This window comes from Astyanax mexicanus, chromosome 24 (assembly GCF_023375975.1).
Source record: "Astyanax mexicanus isolate ESR-SI-001 chromosome 24, AstMex3_surface, whole genome shotgun sequence".
Taxonomy (NCBI): Eukaryota; Metazoa; Chordata; class Actinopteri; order Characiformes; family Acestrorhamphidae; genus Astyanax; species Astyanax mexicanus.
The window spans coordinates 30,336,614-30,358,136 of NC_064431.1; the positions used below are offsets into that span (position 1 = coordinate 30,336,614).

Below are 21,523 nucleotides of genomic sequence, written 5' to 3' on the forward strand. Positions count from 1 at the left end.
TTTGGTGAGTGTGTGTCTCTGTTTCATTGTGAACAAACATCGAATTTATCAAAAAAATGCACATTTTAACACAATTATCTGAACTTTCATTTCAGCTCGTTCAAATAAAAAAGCCCCCATCCAGATAAATCTCTCCTTTATCCAGATAGAGTGAATCTGATTGCGATTGGATGTAGAGAAGAATAAGCTTCTATAATATAAGAAACCACTTAAGAATTATGATTTTCTTTAATTTTACCAAATTGAAAATCTCTGGAATATAATCAAGAGGAAGATGGATGATCACAAACCATCAAACCATCAAACTGAACTGCTTGAACTTTTGCACCAGGAGTAAAGCAGCATAAAGTTATCCAAAAGCAGTGTGTAAGACTGGTGGAGAAGAACATGGTGCCAAGATGCATGAAAACTGTGATTAAAAACCAGGGTTATTCTACCAAATATTGATTTCTGAACTCTTAAAACTTTAATATGAATATGAACTTGTTTTTCATTGCATTTTTGTTTTTTCAGCCATTTCTCTTTTTCTGCAAATAATTGATCAAAATGACAATATTTTTATTTGGATTTTAGGAGAAATGTTGTCTGTAGTTTACAGAATAATAAAACAACAATGTTCATTTTACTCAAACATAAACCTATAAATAGCAAAATCAGAGAAACTGATTCAGAAACTGAAGTGCTCTCTTTATTGTTCTTCCATATCCACTATAAAAAGTAGAGTCTTAAGAAGAACAAGTGCGATTAATCACAGTTAATCACAGAATATTGTTGTGATTAATCTGATTAATTTTTTTTTTAAATGCATTCGTTTTCAATGAGTATGTTTTTTGTAGGTACATTATATTTGTCTGTTGTACCCTCGATTTGGATGAGGATTAGATCACATATTACCACAAATTCATGCAGAAAAACATGGAATTCCAAAAGGTTCACATACTATTTCTTGTCGCTGTATATAAAGACTGTGCATGAGGTATGAAATCAGGTATGAGGTATTGAATAATGTTCCTTCTTTACAGCAGGTGATTCCTGGCAGAGTGCAGCAGCTGTTGTTTCCTGGCTGTAATTCCAGCGTATTGCGTTTTCTTCATTTTCTTCTTTGGAAAAGTCAAACCCCTCTGGCCTTTATTCCTGGCAGGGGGAGGCTGATGACTGTAAGAGGGTGTTGTCTGTAGTTTATCCACAGCGGCCAATAGCGGATCTGCAGGGTGGGTTTAAAAGGCTGGGTGTGAGTTGGTACAGCTGCAGTTCTGCACGGATCACCATGGACCGAACCGCAGTCAGAATAACCCTGTTTACCTCCCTGCTCCTCTGCGCTGCGTCCGGCCAGGCCGGAAAGGTAAGGTCAAAAGTCAGCTCAGGCGAGTGGAGGCTCCTGTGGATGACTGAGGGTTTCCTCAAATCTCTGAACTTCCAGTAGTCTGAGAACATGCGGAAGTAGTTTGGGAGGAATGTGGTTTGTTCTCTGCTGCAGGTTGTTTAGAATGACGGATCTGGTCTTTACAGGAATTTAGAAGATGGGATGAGTGTAGGCAAAATCTCAGCGAAGAGTTTTTGATCAGTAGAAGGTTTTCTAAACATTAGAGTTCATGTTTTGAGGTTCAGTCTCTCAAGTTTTCTGGATGTTTTTTAACGCTGTGGCAATGTTACTTCAACGTCACTTGTGTCAATGTCTTGGAAATGTTAGAATCATATTTTTCGAACTATAAGCACGATTAAAATCCTTTAAAAATGTTCCCAAAAATTGACAGTGCATCTTACAATCCTTATGACTAGCATTAGCCAATTAAAATCCTTTAAATTTTGTCCCAAAATCGACAGTGCACCTTTCAAATCTTTATAATTAGCATTAGCCAATTAAAATCCGTTACAATTTGTCCCAAAAATTGACAGTGCATCTTACAATCCTTATGATTAGCATTAGCCAATTAAAATCCGTTAAAAATTTGTCCCATTAGCATTAGCCAATTAAAATCCTTTAAAAATGTTCCCAAAAATCGACAGTGCATCTTACAATGCTTATGATTAGCATTAGCCAATTAAAATACTTTAAAATTTGTCCCAAAAATCGACAGTGCATCTTACAATCCTTATGATTAGCATTAGCCAATTAAAATCCTTTAAAATTTGTCACAAAAATCGACAGTGCATCTTACAATCCTTATGATTAGCATTAGCCAATTAAAATCCGTTAAAAATTTGTCCCATTAGCATTAGCCAATTAAAATCCTTTAAAAATGTTCCTAAAAATCGACAGTGCATCTTACAATGCTTATGATTAGCATTAGCCAATTAAAATACTTTAAAATTTGTCCCAAAAATCGACAGTGCATCTTACAATCCTTATGATTAGCATTAGCCAATTAAAATCCTTTAAAATTTGTCACAAAAATCGACAGTGCATCTAACAATCCTTATGATTAGCATTAGCCAATTAAAACCCTTTAAAATTTGTCCCAAAAATGGACAGTGCATCTTACAATCCTTATGATTAGCATTAGCCAATTAAAATCCGTTAAAAATTTGTCCCATTAGCATTAGCCAATTAAAATCCTTTAAAAATGTTCCTAAAAATCGACAGTGCATCTTACAATGCTTATGATTAGCATTAGCCAATTAAAATACTTTAAAATTTGTCCCAAAAATCGACAGTGCATCTTACAATCCTTATGATTAGCATTAGCCAATTAAAATCCTTTAAAATTTGTCACAAAAATCGACAGTGCATCTAACAATCCTTATGATTAGCATTAGCAAATTAAAATAATTAAAAAATTTTCCCAAAAATCGACAGTGCATCTTACAATCCTTATGATTAGCATTAGCCAATTAAAACCCTTTAAAATTTGTCCCAAAAATGGACAGTGCATCTTACAATCCTTATGATTAGCACTAGCCAATTAAAATCCTTAAAAAAAAATCCCAAAAATCGACAGTGCATCTTACAATCCTTATGATTAGCATTAGCCAATTAAAATCCTTTAAAAATGTTCCCAATAATCGACAATAATGAGCAGTAAAGTCACTCTGCTGAAGTGCATCCTTATATAGGTGAGTTTTCAGTGAAGTTTCTCCAGCACTAAGGCTGGGTGCAGCAGCATTAGCATTAGCCGTGGTAGCTCTTTTGCCGTTCAAAGGTAAAGATATATCCGACTGTAGCCTGTGCATTTATTGTGTTAAAACAAGTTACATGGTACAAACCTTTAGCTGATAGCACCCTGGTTTACTGGAACACTCAGGGTTCATCAGTGTAGCGCTACCAGGCAGCATTTACTAGCACTAAGCGCTGCTGGCTAGTGCTGCTAATCGGGGCTGGCTAAGCGCTTTCTAATCACAGCTGGCGCAAAATATTGGAAATCTAAGCTTACTGTAAATCAACAGAAGCGCTTTACTCACCCAAATAAACAGTTTTCCAAAAAGAAGTCTGAGTAGATTAAGAGAATTACAGTTTTGTTTACTCAGGCGCCCCCAGTGGCAAGTCCTGCTGAATTAGAAGGGAAACACGTCGATACTCTTGTTCACTTCAAGTATGCATTCTTACTCGTGTCGCTTAATGCGCCTTATATTCCGGTGCATCTTTTCCAAAAATATGGAATAATTTGTCTAGTGGGGAATGTTATGTGAAAACCATTCTAATAACATTATGATGCAAACCCTTATTATGTCACAGTGCTGTAAGATTTGTTAAAGAAAACACTGCACACAGTGGACCAACACCAGCAGATGACATGTCTCTCCAAACCATCACTGATTGGTGGAAACTTCACACTAGACCTCAAGCAGCTTGGACTGTGTGTCTCTCCACTCTTCCTCCAGACATGTGCAACATCTGCTGGTGTTGATCCACTGTGTTTTATTATCAAGTCTAAAGTCAGTGCAGTTTTCTTTTCCCACAAAATCTTACAGCACTTCATTAGGCCTGTCACGATATGATTTTTTTGTGGACGATATATTGTCCCAGAAATTATTGCGATACACGATAATTTTCTCATTTTAAGACTATTAAATGCCACTGCCATAATAATAATAGAATAGCATAAAAAAACAATTATACGCTTTTTAAAGACAACAACATTTGAATTCATTATTTATTATAATTAGTTTACTATTATAATCTTGGAATTATATACTTATTTTTTCACCTACTTTAGTCCACACTGTGTGTATGTTAAGGAGTCACAGTTATTGAAGCATGACTGGCTAAAATACTGTTCACTGGTATATATGTGAGCAAACATACAAATATCTAAAATTCAAAAATTATTGAGGTAAAGTTCATGTATTGTACGGTAAATCGATATTGCATATATCGTGACGGGCCTACACGTTATGCTTCATGCTCTGCTGACAACTTTTACAGAGGTGCGGGTTTCATTTTCCAGCAGGACTTGGCACATTGCCCACACTGACAAAAGTACCAACTGCTCTTATATAATATAACATTTCTGAGGTTTTCACTAACTTTTGGGTTTTCATTGGCTGTAAGCCATAATGATTATGTAAAACATCTGTATAATATATGACTAACATTTTGAACTGACTTTTCAATCATAGTCCAATTTTTTGAGATGCACTAGAATATTTGGCCACAAATGTGTCGCAAATGTACACAATAGCTGAGCAATGTTTGGAAATACACAATTTTACACCAAACACATGATGGGTTTACAGTGTATGTGTGTAAAGGAAGGAACGTGCATATAAAGTACGCCAGTAATTAAAATGATTAATTTAATGCACATCATTAGTAACAGACTACGCTGCTAGTTCTCTCAGCTCTATAATAAGGACTGATCTGGGGCTGGGTCTGATGGTTGTGTTTGGTCTGAGGTCATATCTGAGGAATGCAGCATTTCCCAGCCAAAACTTTTCATGGAGCTGCTTTCATTTTTAAGTGTGCAGCTTCTCAGAAGTTTTATTAGTGTTTCCTCCTCTTGTTCTTGTTCTGCAGGAGCTCAGCGTTTATTGTTCTTGGGCAGCTGGTGCCAAATTTCTCGTCCTTTTGTGAGGTGATTCATTAGTATATTTGTATTGGTTGCGAAATTGTTTATGCATTCAGGACTAACAGATGTGTTTAATTCTAAAGCTGAAAATACAGACGCTACTCTGAGTTTGTATCAGATAAAGATGACAATATCAAGATTGGTTGTTCACTCTGTCTGCATGCAAAACTAAAAACGAGAAATCAATTAACACAATTCCAAATTTTAAAGATTATCACTTTGACAAACATATCAAGCTTCAAAGTACAGCCTGATTAACCACTGATGAAGGTTGCATATGTAAATATTAAATAATTTTAATAAATAGAAATTTCATTTTATTGAATGTAATAAAACATATAAATATGAATAAAAATAAATTTAATAATAAATATTATATTTTGCATACATGTTGAATTGAAAAAATATTAATTTAAACAGCATGAATGGAACATTACTATTACACAGCTAAATAGTCAATATTCCAATAAAATCATGCTTACTCCCAGCCGCATTTTTGGCCACATTTCTCCGGCCCTGTCTGACCTCAGCCTTATGAGGGTTTCAGTTTCCTCATCAGTCCCTAAGTAAAAAAAAAAAAAAAAAAAAAAAAAACTAAATATTATATATATATATATATATATATATATATATATATATATATATATATATATATATATATATATATAATAGGGTCATTAATATAGTTTACTGAACATACAGCTTATCTAAACTATAAATTAGAACCTAGTTAATTAATACGTTAATTAATAAGTTAATTTCCGCGTGCTCTATGGGCGTGGATGCAGTGATGTCATTCGAAAATCCTTAAAAGTCTTCCGGAGTAGGATGCTCTCATGTATCCTACATTGGAAGCGTCTTCGAGGAGGATTTTAAGCGGCTTCTTTCGTCTCCTACGGTATTCAGACAGGCGGCAAGATGGCGTCACAAAATCAGTTTCCGGGTCATGGAGGAGAGGAGGAGGATCGGTAGGAAAAAGGAGACACTTTTGGGGTTTCTGTACACAGCCTTAGTAGTAACAGCATAGCAAACACTTAGCAATCGCATAGCAACCATCTGGAGTACCATAGCAACACCATAACAACTACTTGGGATATCACAGCAATCACCTAGAAACACCTGCTTCGAACTGTTCAACCATAAGCCCCTTCTCTACACTAAAATGAGTTTTTCGAACTGATTCTTGTTTTTATTTATTTTGGGGGGATTTTTTTTCTCACCACAGGAACAAGATGTTGATATCTACAGCTTCCACATCAACTCCACCGTCACCAGCCGCTACGCCATCACAGTCATCACCAGCCGAGTGGCAAACCGACTCAACGAATCTAAAGAAATCCATTTTGAGGTCAAAATTCCCAAGAACGCCTTCATTAGCAAATTCAGAATGTGAGTAAATCTAATTCAAATAGAAACAAGTGGCACTTTTTAATATCCTCACCGAACATGTACAGATTTGCTTGGGAATATTGTGTATTTCACTTCATTTTAATACCTCCCCACCTCTCTAAATGTGTGAAACATGTCTTCTTCAGGACTATAGAGGAGAAGACGTATGATGGAGTGGTGAAAAAGAAGGAAGAAGCTCAGCAGCAGTACAGTGATGCAGTATCTCGAGGAGAAAGTGCTGGAATGATCAGGTATGAGCTAAAAAAATGGGTTAATTACGGTTAATTAGTAAAAACAGACCTCTTAAACATCTTATTGAAGGCAAGATATGGCTGATCTGTGCACATATACACCAGATTATGAACTGTATTAAAGTGCAGCATCCTCATTTTTCCTCAGTTCAGTGGGTCGGACTCTGGAGGAGTTTAAAACCTCAGTGACGGTCGCGGCTCTCAGTAAAGTCACCTTTGAACTCACCTATGAGGAGCTGCTGCAGCGACGCCACGGAAAATATGATCTACTGATCAACGCTCAGCCCATGCAGCCTGTAGCAGATTTTAAGGTACAGTAAAACCCAGAAAACATTTTACTATTTATAGGTTTATGTTTGAGTAAAATGAACATTGTTGTTTTATTCTATAAACTACAGACAACATTTCTCCCAAATTACAAATAAAAAGTATTGTCATTTAGAGCATTTATTTCCAGAAAATGAGAAATAACTAAAAATTAAATAACAAAAAGATGCAGAGCTTTCAGACCTCAAATAATGCAAAGAAAACAAGTTCATATTCATAAAGTTTTAAGAGTTCAGAAATCAATATTTGGTGCAATATCCCTGATTTTTAATCACACTTTTTATGCATTGCATCTTGGCATCATGTTCTCCTCCACCAGTCTTACACACTGCTTTTGGATAACTTTATGCTGCTTTACTCCTGGTGCAAAAATTCAAGCAGTTCAGTTTGGTGGTTTGATGGCTTGTGATCATCCATCTTCCTCTTGATTATATTCCAGAGGTTTTCAATTTGGTAAAATCAAAAGTAGTCTCTTATTTTTTTTACAGAGCTGTAGATGAATAAGATAATGATCTTTTATCTTTGATTATCTGTTATTCTGATTAAAATCACACCTTATTTCTGATTCTGTTTCTCTGTTAGATTGACGTCTACATTCACGAGAGTCCAGGAATTTCCTTCCTAGAGGTAAAAGGAGGACTGAACACCAAAGATCTGACCAACGCTGTGACCACCACACGATCTGTTAAAGAGGTGAGGTACTCACATGTGTGTTACAGGTATTATATATCATACATGGGATTAAATTATACAATTGTAGTGCTCGTGCCCGCTATTAAAGTATAGTAAAAGAGAAATGAATTAAAACAGACACACCTTTTAGGGTTAAATGTTATTTGGCTTTATCAATGTTTATTTCTTATAATTTAAATTCTCAATTTTATATTTTAAGGTACAAATGCAATTACGAAATATATAAAAAAAACAATATAATATTTAATAAACCCCCACAGTTCAAAATCTTAGAAAACAAACACAAAATACACAAAAACTAAAATGCAAAACCTTCAATAAAATACTCTTCAGTAAGAAAATAAACTGGTGACAACTAAATAAAAAAATAGAGCTCTGACCCCTTTACTGTTCCACATGTTGCAGCAAATTTCAACTTATTAACACCCTGTTCTGTCGAATTGTCCTACCTTGTCAAACCGGGCTGCACTAATCTATTTATCTTTACAACTGTAAAAATACAAAAGAAGCACTATTTTAGGGCATGTACCCAGTGAAATTCCAGTAGATGTACGTTATTAGATTTGGATTGCATAAATCATTGTATCATGGCAAAGTTATGGCAAATATAGCTCATTAGAAACTGCTTTTGTATTTGTTTATGATAATAATTGTAATTTTTAGTTTTCATTTACACTTTTGTGCAATGACAGTGCGTCCAGGTTGTTTAATGCACATAAACCACTTAAAACAGATATAATATAATATAATATAATAATATAATAAATAAAAATATAATAATATAATAAATAAAAAACGCGAGAAATAATTTAATTGTGTAGGTCAGCGCATGCGCAGTACCTTTGGGAAGCATGTATCGGCACGAGCCTAACTACAGTGCTCCAGTCCGGTCATAAACATAGTAAAAAACTCACGTAACACTGTTTAAACACGTACATATATCTTGGTCTTACCCCCTATTAACGAAATAAATGGTTGTTACACTCAAAATCCAACTTTTTACTCCACTTTTATGTAATGTTACTTCTCCCACTGTTTCACTCTCCCGTTTCCCGCGCTCTTTTACATATCCCTCCGGCACACTAATCTCTGCTCCCTCAAGCCCCGCCTCCACCAATCAGAACAGAGGAATCTTGACAGACACAGTTTTTACCCAATAGTTAACTCTGACTGCGCCCAAAACATTACGACCAATGTGCAGTCTACCTAACTTGCCTAACCTTAAAGTGACAGCGTCTAATTTAACTGATTTACACAGTAAAACATTAAAGGGTATAATTTATGCCCAGGACTACACACTATTAGAGTATTTCGTTCTTGGTTAGTCATGCTGGCCTCAATGTATTAGATACTTTATATATAAAGTATGTAAAAAAAAAAGTATAATACCATTATAAAGTAAAAGTAAAAAAAAGTAAAAAAAAAAAAGAATATATATATATATATATATATATATATATATATATATATATATATATATATATATATATATATATATATATATATATATAACCTCCATTCACTGACCCCAAGATTATTCTCCATGAGTAGTGAAAGCTGTGTGCAAATGAAATTGACAGATATATATCACTTAAATACTAGACATTGTTTTATTGTGTAATTATTATTGGCTTTTCTCTCAAATAGACATTTTTATATCAGAGTACTATTTGAAACGAGACAGTTCTAACCCACGGGCCCTATCTTACATCTTGCACAAGGCGTGTTGCAATGATAATTGTTATCTTACACCCCATCAACAGCCTATTTTCATGGCTTCTGTTTGTTTTGTTTAAATAGCAGCAATGGTTTTGAGTATATAACTAATGAGGGGTGTTTAAGTAAATTTCTGGCATAGTGGAATTTCTTGGGAATGGAAACACAGGTGCTTCCCTGACTGAATACAACCTAGACAGACGTCAAAAGTCAGCTGTCAGACGTTCATTGCTATCTTGGCAACAGCCAAAGTCAGAGAGAGTCTGACTCTTAAAGGGAATGTCGAGTGACACTCTGATTGGTTTCACGCTATGTTCAAAACCCACCCATGATTAATTAAGAGAATTAGTACATGCCTTTTCCATGTTTCAAGCTGTACAAGGCATACTTTTCCCACTGTTACAAGAGCAAAGACACACTGAAGCCTTAAATCAAGATGCACTGTGCACGGTTGATGCTGTTCTAAAGATTGCTAAAAAAAAGGGGGGGGGGGGATTTTTTGAAGAACTTTATCTTTTCTCTGGTGGTTTTAGTAATAGATTTGGGGTGAAAATTGTGAGTTATTGAGAATATTGAGTTGAATAGCGAGTTTCATTGTATACTGCCTCCATCTACAGGGCAAAGTGGGTAATACACTTCAGTTAGTGAGATAATTCAGTTACGAATATACATGGTATATTCAGTATGTTATTTTCAGGATGATGTTTTGTTTTAATTAAAAATATAACTCTTTAAATGCAGGCCTGGGTGAACTTCTATCCCACTCGTGATCAGCAGACCAGCTGTGACGTCTGTGGGAAACAGGGAATGAATGGAGATCTGATCATCACGTACGACGTGGAGAGACCGAAGCCCAGTGGAGAACTGAGGGTACGGCTTTACTGTAGAAAACGCTTCAGTCCAGCTCCAGCAGTATCCTGTAGGCCTCTCACACTTCCTCCTATCTCCTGTAATGGGTTCTCCTGTATCTTCTGTGTTCTATCAGGCATCAGACGGCTATTTCGTGCACTACTTCGCACCTACGGACGTTGAGCGCATCCCGAAGAACGTGGTGTTCGTAATCGACCGCAGCGGCTCCATGAGTGGGAAGAAGATTCAGCAGGTAAACTGAACTCTCTCGGGTCTACAGCTGTGTGATGATGGTGTGTAGCTATCAGATCTGCTGATGGAGCTTCTGATCGTAGACTCGTGAAGCTCTGCTGAAGATCCTGGGGGATGTTGCTGAGGACGATTACTTCGGCCTGATCACTTTTGACAGTAAAATAGAAGTCTGGAGACCTGAACTCGTCCAGGCCACAGACAGCAACCTGAAATCTGCAAAGAACTTCGTAAAGAAGATTACAGATCGAGGAGGTACAGAATAATCACTGAAACACAGCCAATTATGAATTAATATTACAATTTTATTAGGCTTTTATATTTTTTCTGACAGTCCAAAATAATCATTCCTAAAATCAAACCTCTGGGCTTTCCCAATGTGCCGAGGTTAAATGAGTCGACCTTGAATGTGACTGGATTCAGTGTGATAGGGGTTGAATGTAACAGGGTAGATTATGATGGGGTTAAATGTTGCAGAGTTGAATGTGAGAAGCTTGAGTGTGACGTGGTTTAATGTGAAGGGCTTAAATATGGCGGGGTTGAATATAATCGTGTTGAATATGATGGGGTTTAATATGACGTGGTTAAAAACGTTGGGGTTGAATGTGTTGGGGTTGAGTGTGACAGGATTCAGTGTGACGGGGATCAGTGTGACAGGGTTGAGTGTGACGGGGTTAAATGTGGCGGGGTTGAGTGTGATGGGTTTAGTTTGACGGGGTTGAGTGTGACGGGTTTGAGTGTAACGGGGTTAAATGTGACAGGGTTTAGTTTGATGGGGTTGAGTGTGACGGGTTTGAGTGTGACGAGGGTTAAATGTGACAGGGTTTAGTTTGACGGGGTTGAGTGTGATGGGGTTGAGTGTAACGGGGTTAAATGTGACAGGGTTTAGTTTGATGAGGTTGAGTGTGATGGGGTTGAGTGTGACGGGGTTAAATGTGACAGGGTTTAGTTTGATGGGGTTGAGTGTGATGGGGTTGAGTGTGACGGGGTTAAATGTGACAGGGTTTAGTTTGACAGGGTTGAGTGTGACGGGGTTGAGTGTGACAGGATTTAGTGTGACAGGGTTTAGTGTGACGGGATTCAGTGTGATTGAGTTGAGTGTGAAGGGGCTGAGTTTGAAGGGGTTGAGTGTGACGTGGTTAGAGTAATGGGTTTGAATGTGAGAGGTTGAGTCACTTAGTTTAATTAATAACTAACGTTTTAAGAGTTGAAATTTCTCTCACAGCCACTGACATCAATGCTGCAGTGCTGAAGGGCGTGGAGATGATCAACAGACACCAGCGAGAAGGCTCCGCCTCCATCCTCATTCTGTTAACTGATGGAGCCCCGAATACAGGTACAAAAACACCAAACTCACACATTAAAAACACAGTTCTCTCTGTAATACAATCAGGAAAACAACTGTTCTACCCTCACCATCAACTTCACCGACAGGCGTGAGCCATCCACCCAGCATTCAGGCCAATGTGAAAGAGGCCATCGGGGGGAAGTTTCCTCTGTACTGTCTGGGGTTTGGTTTTGATGTTAACTATGATTTTCTGGAGAAGATGGCTCTGGAGAACAGTGGACGCGCTTTCAGGATCTACGAGGACTCGGATGCTGATCTACAGCTACAGGTACAGCTACAGTTTAATACGGGTATCTGCAGTTACATGGGGGATTCTCTGAGAAAATATCGTGTTTCTCTTCCAGTGTTTCAGCATTATTTTAATTTCCTACAGGGCTTTTATAAGACTGTGGCGGTTCCTCTGTTAATTGACGTCAATCTGAACTATCCTGGAGCAGCAAATCTCACTCAGAGCGTCTTCCGGTACTACTACAACGGCTCGGAGATCGTGGTGGCTGGTCAGATCACAGACAACAGTTTGGAGTCTTTCCAAACGGAGGTCATCGCTATCTCAGTAAGATCATCTCTTAGAGTGCTGTTCTTCAAATCTGCTCACACGCAGAGTAGTTTAGTTATCAGGCTGAGAATAATGCTCATTAATGAGAGAAAACCCTGCTAGAGCACAGCGGTAAAAACAAAGGATTAGAACTAGATCAGGCTTAAAACAGAAAGTATCCACTGGACCAGATCAGATCAGATCATCCTTAGTTATAATTAAGCAACAATACACTCGAGGTTCGTGCTAAAATGTGTAATATTGGCACTGTTGTTCTGCGGTCGTAAATCGTAGATCAGCACAGAAGTACCAAAATTACGTCATAGCACAAACCTCAAGTGTATTATTGCGATTATACCACAGTTCCATTATTGCTGTTTATTGTAAAATTTTGAGTTAAACAGGAGGAGAAAATACGATCTGTTTGGTTTTAAACACTCTGTAAGTTAAAATAGTTCCATTGCTGCTCTGTTTGTAGCTGCACTGTTTGGCTTGTAAGTGCTGCATCGTTGCTAAGTTACCTGTATGTGGCGGAGTTATACAAGGAGAGATTCGGTTACAGTGCATTACCGGCTGATAATGGCACTTATAGAACACCTCTTAGCCAATCACATTGCAGGGTCGGAACTAACTGTGGTATAAACTGCCTTTTAGAAGCTTGACATGTTTGTGGTTAACTGTTTCCCGCCTCTTTCTAGAAAAATGATAAAGTGACATATCAGGAGTCTGTGATCATGAAGGAGCTGGATGGGGCTTTATCAGAAAATGAAAACGTGATCCAGAGACTGTGGGCTTACCTTACAGTCAAACAGCTGCTGGAGAAAGAGTGAGTGAGGAGTCGGCTCATCCGTACAGTCTGATCAGTGTAATGTTTATCAATTTTATTTCTTCACCTTTAAGGCTAAGTTAAAAATAGACAATTGGGTGGTTTTTTTTCATTTAGTACAATGAAGAAGAAAAAGATTTTCTTTTTTTTCCCAATTTTTCAGTTTTTTTTTGTCCCTCAGAAATCAGAAATTTAGAAAAAATGAAAAACAGAATGCAATGATCATGTATTCAATATATAATGTAACATTGACTGTATGACCCATGAGTAAAAACTCCATCAATGTCATAGACCCACACAATGTTAAATACAACATTAAATTTTTCGCTTGAAAACTGTTTATTTGAGTGAGTAAAGTGCTTCAGTTTATTTACAGTAAGCTTAGATTACTGAATTTCTCCAGCACTAAGGCTAAAGCATAAGCATTAGCGGCTAACCGTTTTTATATGGTATGCTAATGCTAATGCTGCCCTAGCAGTGCTAGTCAGGGTTAAGAGCAGGCTACATGCCGATAATACTTACAGTACCTCTGAATGGGGGAAATTGGGTTTAGCGGCTAATGCTAATGCTTTACTGCTCCTTAAATCCTGAATGGTAGAATTCATACATAAGGCGAACCAAAATAATAAAGGAGCACTGGTGATTTTTGGGAAAATTAATAGATTTTTGTTTTTTTGGTTTTGGGTGGGGTTCTGGGGTTTTTTTTCGTCATCACAATAAACCCTTTAACAGGGATACTTACCTGCTTCCCGAGCTGTTTTTATGTCTTAGCAACAACTCTTTGTCTCCCGTTAAACAATAGAAGAAAAAGGACTCTTGGGCTGTGACCAAAATGGCTCCCTATTTACTAGTTAGGGCACTATTGTCCAAATCATAAGGGGAAATTCGAATGTGATTTTGAGGGCACTAAAAACTCCCATAATGCATCATGATTTGTAGTAAACATCGCTGCTTACTAAGCGAGCTAAATGTGTCCCAAAATGCATTGCGGGTCTCGCTACTAAGCAACAGACAGTTGAACAAACGGAGCGGACAGCGAGTCATCAGGGTTGCCAGATTGTTACAGTGGGATTCAGATAAAACAAATTCACTGGGTAAAACGTGTTTCAAATCCACCAAAATACTGAATAACCCAAACCCAAACAGCTGATGTTCATCATATCAACTGTGTTGAGTTTACTGGAAAAGTTTGATTAGTTTTTGTGTATTTAAAAGTAGAAACTGGTCCGTTCTCGGCTTTGTTGTTCTCCATGAAGGTTTTAAAGGTTAATTTTGCATCGTTGTGTTTCAGGATGACTCTTGGTGGACAGGAGAAGGACGCTGTAAAAGAAGAAGCTCTGAAACTTTCTCTCCAATATCAGTTTGTGACACCACTAACCTCTATGGTGGTCACCAAGCCCCAAGGAGAAAAAACACAGATCGCTGACAAACCTAAAGAGGGGGAGAAAATAGAAGGTAAGTTTGTTATATAATAGTCGACTGCTTGGCCACAGACGGGAAGCAGGGCCATTTTATTTGATTTGATTTATTTAAATAACAGGGATATAAAATAATACTGTTGTTTTGCTTCTATTATCAATGAATCTGATGGTAATAATTTGTACAGTTTTACTAAAATAATAACTTTTTCCAGCTTCATCTCGTCTTGCATATAGCAGGCCGTCTTCAAGACGTAACCAACCAAGTTTGTATTAGTTCTTATTTATTATGGTTTATTTGGTGTTTTTTGTCTGTATTAAAATAGAAACATTATTATTATTATTATTATTATTATTATTATTATTATATGTTTTTGCTTCTATAATCAATGATTCTAATGGTAATAATTTCTACAGGCGGAGGAAGCTGGATAATTCCATCACTTGCTAACCACCCAGGTATGTATTAATTCTATTATTGTATAAGTTATATTATTCATTATAATCAGAGTTACACTGTTATTAGACTGTAAATCAAGCTTTCTTTTAGACTCTGTTTTAGACTTTATTTCACCTTATGCCCAAAACACAGCCACGATTAATAAGAGAATTAGTACATGCCTGGTACAAGGCATACTTTTCCCATCGTTACGATAGCAAAGACAAATTGGATCTGCAAACAGTCCTGTGCTTTAAAACACATTAGGATATTTAAAGCATGTTAAGGATATTCTTCAGCAATGTTCTATAAATATCTATGGATGTTATTGTTAAATATGTTGTTTTTAAAGTGATTGTTTTATTTTAAGTAAAAGCCAGATATTATTTTTACTTTACTAATGGTGCTGTTCATCATTTAACCTTAAACTTTACAGTGTTTAAATATGAGAAAGCTGACATTTCGTCTGTAACAGGACCCCAACTGTTGCTTGAAAGTGCTTCTGAGGTTCAATCAGGTTTGTGTTAGTTTAGTTTGATTTGCAGATGTTTTGATAAAACAACTCTGATTCAACAAACAGTCAATAAAAACGTGTTTTTGTTTAATTTAAGGTATACTTTTGCCATTGTTATGATAGCAATGATACATTTACAGTGGGCAGTGGACAAGGTCCATTGTTATAAAAAGTGGATCTGTAAACAATTCTGTGCTTAAAAACACATTATGATCTTTAAAGAATGTTAAGGTTAAGGTTATTAAAAAATACTATATTAACATTAATCCTCTTTTAGAGGATTAGCTTAGCATCATTTATCAAACCAACTAACACATTACTGCTGTTTAAAATTTCAGCTTTCACTAAGTATAGAGAATACATCTTCTAATTTTGCTCTAAGGAGGATTTTGGTGAATCGTAGCGTAGTCGTTGTGTTAGTCATTGTTTTAGATGTTTTAGTTGTTTAATTTTTGACTTTTCACATCTATATATTTTTTTTCAGTACAAAACTCATACGTGCCCGAGAGCCCACAGACCTCATCTGTCCAGCGATCGGGTGATTATCACTGTTCTTTCTTTCTTTGCTTTGTTTCGCTTTGAAATCTAAAAGTTTCCAGTTCTGGTATATGAAAGAATTCTAATTGAACAAACTATAAAAAATGCAAGCTGTGCAATTGTTCATTTGTTCAAACAAAACGTAAAAGATGTGCAAAAGTAAAGCAATACGCATTAAGCTCATCAAAAAGTGATTTTTATGACCATTTATATGACTTTTTTTTTTATTGCTCTCACAACTGTGAACTTCCCATGTTCTGAACAGGTGATTCTTCTGGTAGACTTCGTTCCCGCATTCGCCCTATGTGTTGGTTCATTTATTTTATTTAATATTCTTTATATTGACATAATGGACAAAGTGGTCCAATGATTTTTGCATGATTATTTGCATAAAATAAGAAATAAGAAAAAAGATGCAGTGCTTTTAGACCTCAAATAATGCAAAGAAAACATTTTTATATTCATTTAGAAACAGAAATACTAATGTTTTAACTTAGGAACAGTTCAGAAATCAGACTTGCCTCATTTTTATTATCAAAACCCCGCACATTGTTTCATGTCTAATTGCTCAAGTACTATCACAACAGCCAAAACAGACCTAAATACAGTGCAATACTCACTGTGTTTAAACATTAACCTGATATTAACCTGATCACAAACACAGACTCAAAATCCAATTTATACCAGATATGAAAACAAAAAATTGCAATGAAATATTCACGATATCACAAAAATCTTTACTTTCATGTCTATAGAGTTTAAGGAAAAGTATATAAGGGGGGAAATATTATATGTCAAAATTGATAAATCAGTTTTGTTCATACTAAAACATTATATAAACATTAATATATACTATAAAAATATTAATAGATACTAATTTTGGCTTATTTGCCCAACATCCTGACTTTACGAAAGCTTTTGTCACTTTCCTGCACAGCAGAGCTGAACACAAACAAAGTGCATCTTTCCTATTGGCTGAGAGAGTCTGAGTGCAATCGGCTCTTAAAGGGAATGGCCAGGGACATGCTGATTGGTTTATTTCACATTGCGCCCAAAACACACCCATGATTAACTAAAAGAATTAGTACATGCTTAGTATACTACAAGGCATACTTTTCCCATTGTTATGATAGCAAAGACAAATTTACAAGGACAGTGGACTAGGTCCATTATTATAAAAGGGGATCTGCGAACAACTCTGTGCTTTAAAAACACATTATGATCTTTAAAGAATGTTAAGGTTAATGTTCTAAATCTGCAATATATTGTTGAATATATTGTTTTTAAAGTGATTGTTTTATTTGTAACTGTTCATGTCTCTGTTTTCTCTAAAGCTCCAGGCAGGGTCCATGGTCTTATGGGCCAAGGAGATGGTGATTATACAGCTTTTTTTTTGCCTTGCTTTGCACTAAAACGCTAAATGCTCAAGCCTCATTCAGTTCACACACACCTACTGTACTTTAGCACCATGTGACCACAGACTTTACTTCAGAGGATTAAACTACGACACACTACTAACACTTACGACTCCTCACCAAGTTCATTAACCTTTTTAACCCTCTTTAAATTCTCTATATAATACAAAATTCAATACTTCTTATAGCAGTCATAATTTACAGTACATCACTTCCATCTTCCCTAAAATAAAACCACGTGGTATTCAACCAAATCTAGCTAAATACACAGATAAAGAAGTTTAAAGAGTTTTCGCTTACATTCACATTACCGGGCTGAAGTGGCACAAACCTGATATTTTGCTCAAATGTGGCTCAGATCAGATTTTTGCCATCGACTCCAAAACACATGTAAGAATGCCAGCCCAGCAGGGGGCGCAAACCCCACACACTGTTTAATATCTAATTGCTCAAGAAGTAAAGTAACGGCCAAAACAGACCTAAATACAGCGCAACACTCACTGTGTTCAAACACCTCTGTATTAATCTGATCACAAACACAGACTTAAAACCTAATTTATAGAAAATGTGATAAAAAAAATTGCATGGTGATATCACAAATTATACAACAGTTAGTTCGAACCTCACAATCTGATTGGTTGAGAATTGTTCTAGCCGTGATGATATTTGTGATAACATCAGGGCCTTCTCACACTAAACCTGTATCACTCCGCCGAGGCGTTGTCGAGTAACGGCGTATATACACAGGACAGCTTACAATCATCAACGGCATCAGTGGCAGCGTTAGCTTAGCACAGGCTAGCGCTCAATTACGGCACGCTCGCCCACAGCCCGCAGCGCTGGCTCGTCTTTTGTGGAAAAAAGGGAATGAAAATCGCTCGGCTAATGCCGTCTGACAGCCAGAAAGCTAACCAGCCAGTCTAGGCTAAGCTACGCTAAGCTAATGCTGAGCTAAAGCAAGCTACGCTAACCTAACCACAGTCCAGCCGGCTAGCTAAAACCAACAAACCAGCAAAACAGCAGAAAGATGCTCAAAAAATGCGCAGCGTTCACCTGAAGACGACTCCACAGAGCAGGAGAGGAGAGTATTAGTGTTATTTCACGCTCCTAACGTTACCATCTTCACTTATTCACAATTTTGATTTCAAGCTAACGTTCGTGGTGTTAGTCTGTATGAACCATACACTGTTTTGTAGTTAAGTTTCAGTTCTGTTACAGTTGTTGTGGAACTACTTTTTGGTGGAAGGCACAGTCCATATTAAAGCATATTCATTCTGAATTCCTTAAAGTTCTTTGATTTATTTTCTTTGTTCATTTTGTAAAAAAAAAAAAAACTGTTGTATAAAAGCAATAGAACACTCGAGGTCGTGTGTTATCACACTCCCTCTCGTGTTTTATTGCTTAAATATGTATGTTTTTGTCTATTAAGTTTAAGTAAAAGTATGAGAAAAAAAAATATTATATGTAAAAAAAAAATTAAATCAGTTTTGTTTATGCTAGGAACGTTATATCGACATTAATAGATACTATATAGACATTAATATATACAATATAAACATTCATATATTATATAAATATTAATAAATAATATATTAACATTAATCCTCTTTTAGAGGATTAGTTTAGCATCATTTATCTAACCAACTAACACATTACTGCTGTTTAAAATTTCAGCTTTCAATAAGTATAGAGAATACATCTTCTAATGTTGAGGATATTGGTGAATCGTAGCGTAGTCTTTGTGTTAGTCATTGTTTTAGGTGTTTTAGTTGTTTAATTTTTGACTTTTCACATCTATATATTTTTTTTCAGTACAAAACTCATACGTGCCCGAGAGCCCACAGAGCTCATCTGTCCAGCGATCGGGTGATTATCACTGTTCTTTCTTTCTTTGCTTTGTTTTACTCTGAAATCTAAAATTTTTCAGTTCTGGTATATGAAGGAATTCTAATTGAACAAACTATAAAAAATGCAAGCTGTGCAATTGTTCATTTGTTCAAACAAAACGTAAAAGATGTGCAAAAGTAAAGCAATACGCATTAAGCTCTTCAAAAAGTGATTTTTATGACCATTTATATGACGTTTTTTTTTTTAATTGCTCTCACAACTGTGAACTTCCCATGTTCTGAACAGGTGATTCTTCTGGTAGACTTCGTTCCCGCATTCGCCCTATGTGTTGGTTCATTTATTTTATTTAATATTCTTTATATTGACATATTGGACAAAGTGGTCCAATGATTTTGCATGATTATTTGCATAAAATAAGAAATGGTCAAAATTAGGAAAAAAGATGCAGTGCTTTCAGACCTCAAATAATGCAAAGAAAACATTTTTATATTCATTTAGAAACAGAAATACTAATGTTTTAACTTAGGAACAGTTCAGAAATCAGACTTGGCTAATTTTCTTCAAATAAATGCTCTGACTATTTGAAATTTGGGAAAGGTTTTCAGAATAAAACAACAAAATAAATAGTAAAATCAGAGAAACTGAGAAACAGCTTCTGTGTATATAATATAAAAGAAAAAGTGTTGCAATAAATTTGTAAAATGATCTGTTAAACATCTTTTGTAATATTTTACAGATTTCTAATTTTCCATGCAAATTAAATATTACACACTGAAGGGACATTCTAAACCGTACGATCCAACAAATTCTTGTGGAACCAGTCGTGCAGACACAGGAGTCCACAGATAAGCCAGATCATTCATGCAAGCCCTTCTGTTTTCTATCTGTTTTAATGGGGACAGACCAAAATACTGAAAACCCCAAAGTGTAATAATCATTTGCACATGAACTTTTAAATCTATGATAAAATATGAGATAGAAAACTCAAAAAAACATGAGTAGCTTTTTAGCGTTTGGCTACATATTGCACAAACAGTTTGATTTTTGTTTTTAGCTTCTTCTGGCTGCTGCGCTTGCACAGATCTCCACATACACGCTGCGTTGGGAATCTCTCTCTCTATTGCAGAAATAGTGAACTATGTTTGTAGTGCTGTTTAAAATCTTAACAGTACATTTTATTCTCTATATAGTTCATAATTGAGCATCTATAGTGCATCACATTATAAATGTAGTGTTTAATAAATGTTGTCCTCAGAGCCGCACAAACTAAGATTGTTGGTTGATTGGTCGTTCCTTAGTCACTTCACTGCATAGTAAACGCTATACAGTGAATAATGAAGAAGGAGATAGATAGATAGATAGATAGATAGATAGATAGATAGATAGATAGATAGATAGATAGATAGATAGATAGATAGATAGATAGATAGATAAGAGAGCAAAGTAAGAAATATAAGACTCTAGACTATAAATGTCTAAAAAGAGATTTACAAATATATGAAAATAAATATATAAAAACAAAAACTATACAAAGTGTGAAAGTAATCAGTCGTAGATATGAGGTAGTGCAGTAACAGAATAAATTAAATTAAGTATAGGAGTGAACGAGTGAATAAGTGAGTGAATAAGGGAACCATTCCCAACACAGTTTCTGTTCTAGATCTCCACCTTCTGCTCTGTAAACTTCTGGTTCTTTATTTTCTGTTTTATATGATGCATTTTCTGCAACTACAGGGACAATATAGATGCAGATAAACTGATGCATGGAAGAAAGGAATGCATAACTTCATTGTTTGCTTACTTTATTAGCCAGCATGCTAACTGTCCATGAGAGCATGAGCAGCCTCCAGTACAACACAATCCATAATTTAACCCTGTTTCTGTTTGGTTTTGATAGCAAAATCATTCGGTCCGCTGCCACATCCTACAATTCCTTCTGCAGGTAGGCACAAGGTTTTTAGTTGATCCAGTAATTATCATTAAATAAAACAAATCACCCAACAAAACGCTCGACAGATCCTTCGTTCAGCTTTATGTCTCTCGCCCTGGTTTCTCTCTCTCTTTCTCTCTCTCTCTCTCTCTCTCTCTCTCTCTCTCTCTCAGTGTTCGGTGCGGATTCCTGATCTCTGATAATAGTCAGCCTAAGCCACTGTGTTACTTTAA

General features: G+C 36.1%; 1 protein-coding gene across 30 annotated transcripts in view; it reads left to right on the forward strand.

The window, feature by feature from the left end:
• Nucleotides 1-1,221: 1,221 nt before the first annotated feature.
• LOC103044542 (inter-alpha-trypsin inhibitor heavy chain H3) overlaps nucleotides 1,222-21,523 on the forward strand; it is a 97,548-nt gene continuing 77,246 nt past the window's right edge. For 12 of the 30 annotated variants that reach the window (XM_049471503.1, XM_049471501.1, XM_049471504.1 and 9 more), the window contains exons 1-3: nucleotides 1,225-1,342; nucleotides 6,232-6,395; nucleotides 6,542-6,646. In XM_049471503.1, coding sequence (XP_049327460.1) covers nucleotides 1,268-1,342; nucleotides 6,232-6,395; nucleotides 6,542-6,646 — 344 coding nt within the window. In that variant the 5' untranslated portion in view covers nucleotides 1,225-1,267. Of the gene's footprint in view, nucleotides 1,343-6,231; nucleotides 6,396-6,541; nucleotides 6,647-6,794; nucleotides 6,958-7,555; nucleotides 7,667-10,123; nucleotides 10,253-10,367; nucleotides 10,485-10,566; nucleotides 10,736-11,705; nucleotides 11,817-11,914; nucleotides 12,097-12,201; nucleotides 12,382-13,061; nucleotides 13,190-14,480; nucleotides 14,645-14,822; nucleotides 14,874-15,024; nucleotides 15,067-15,521; nucleotides 15,564-16,044; nucleotides 16,099-16,362; nucleotides 16,405-17,431; nucleotides 17,471-19,324; nucleotides 19,379-19,645; nucleotides 19,688-21,257; nucleotides 21,303-21,523 lie in introns of all 30 variants that reach the window. The other 18 variants (XM_049471505.1, XM_049471508.1, XM_049471512.1 and 15 more) reach the window with 11 other exon arrangements.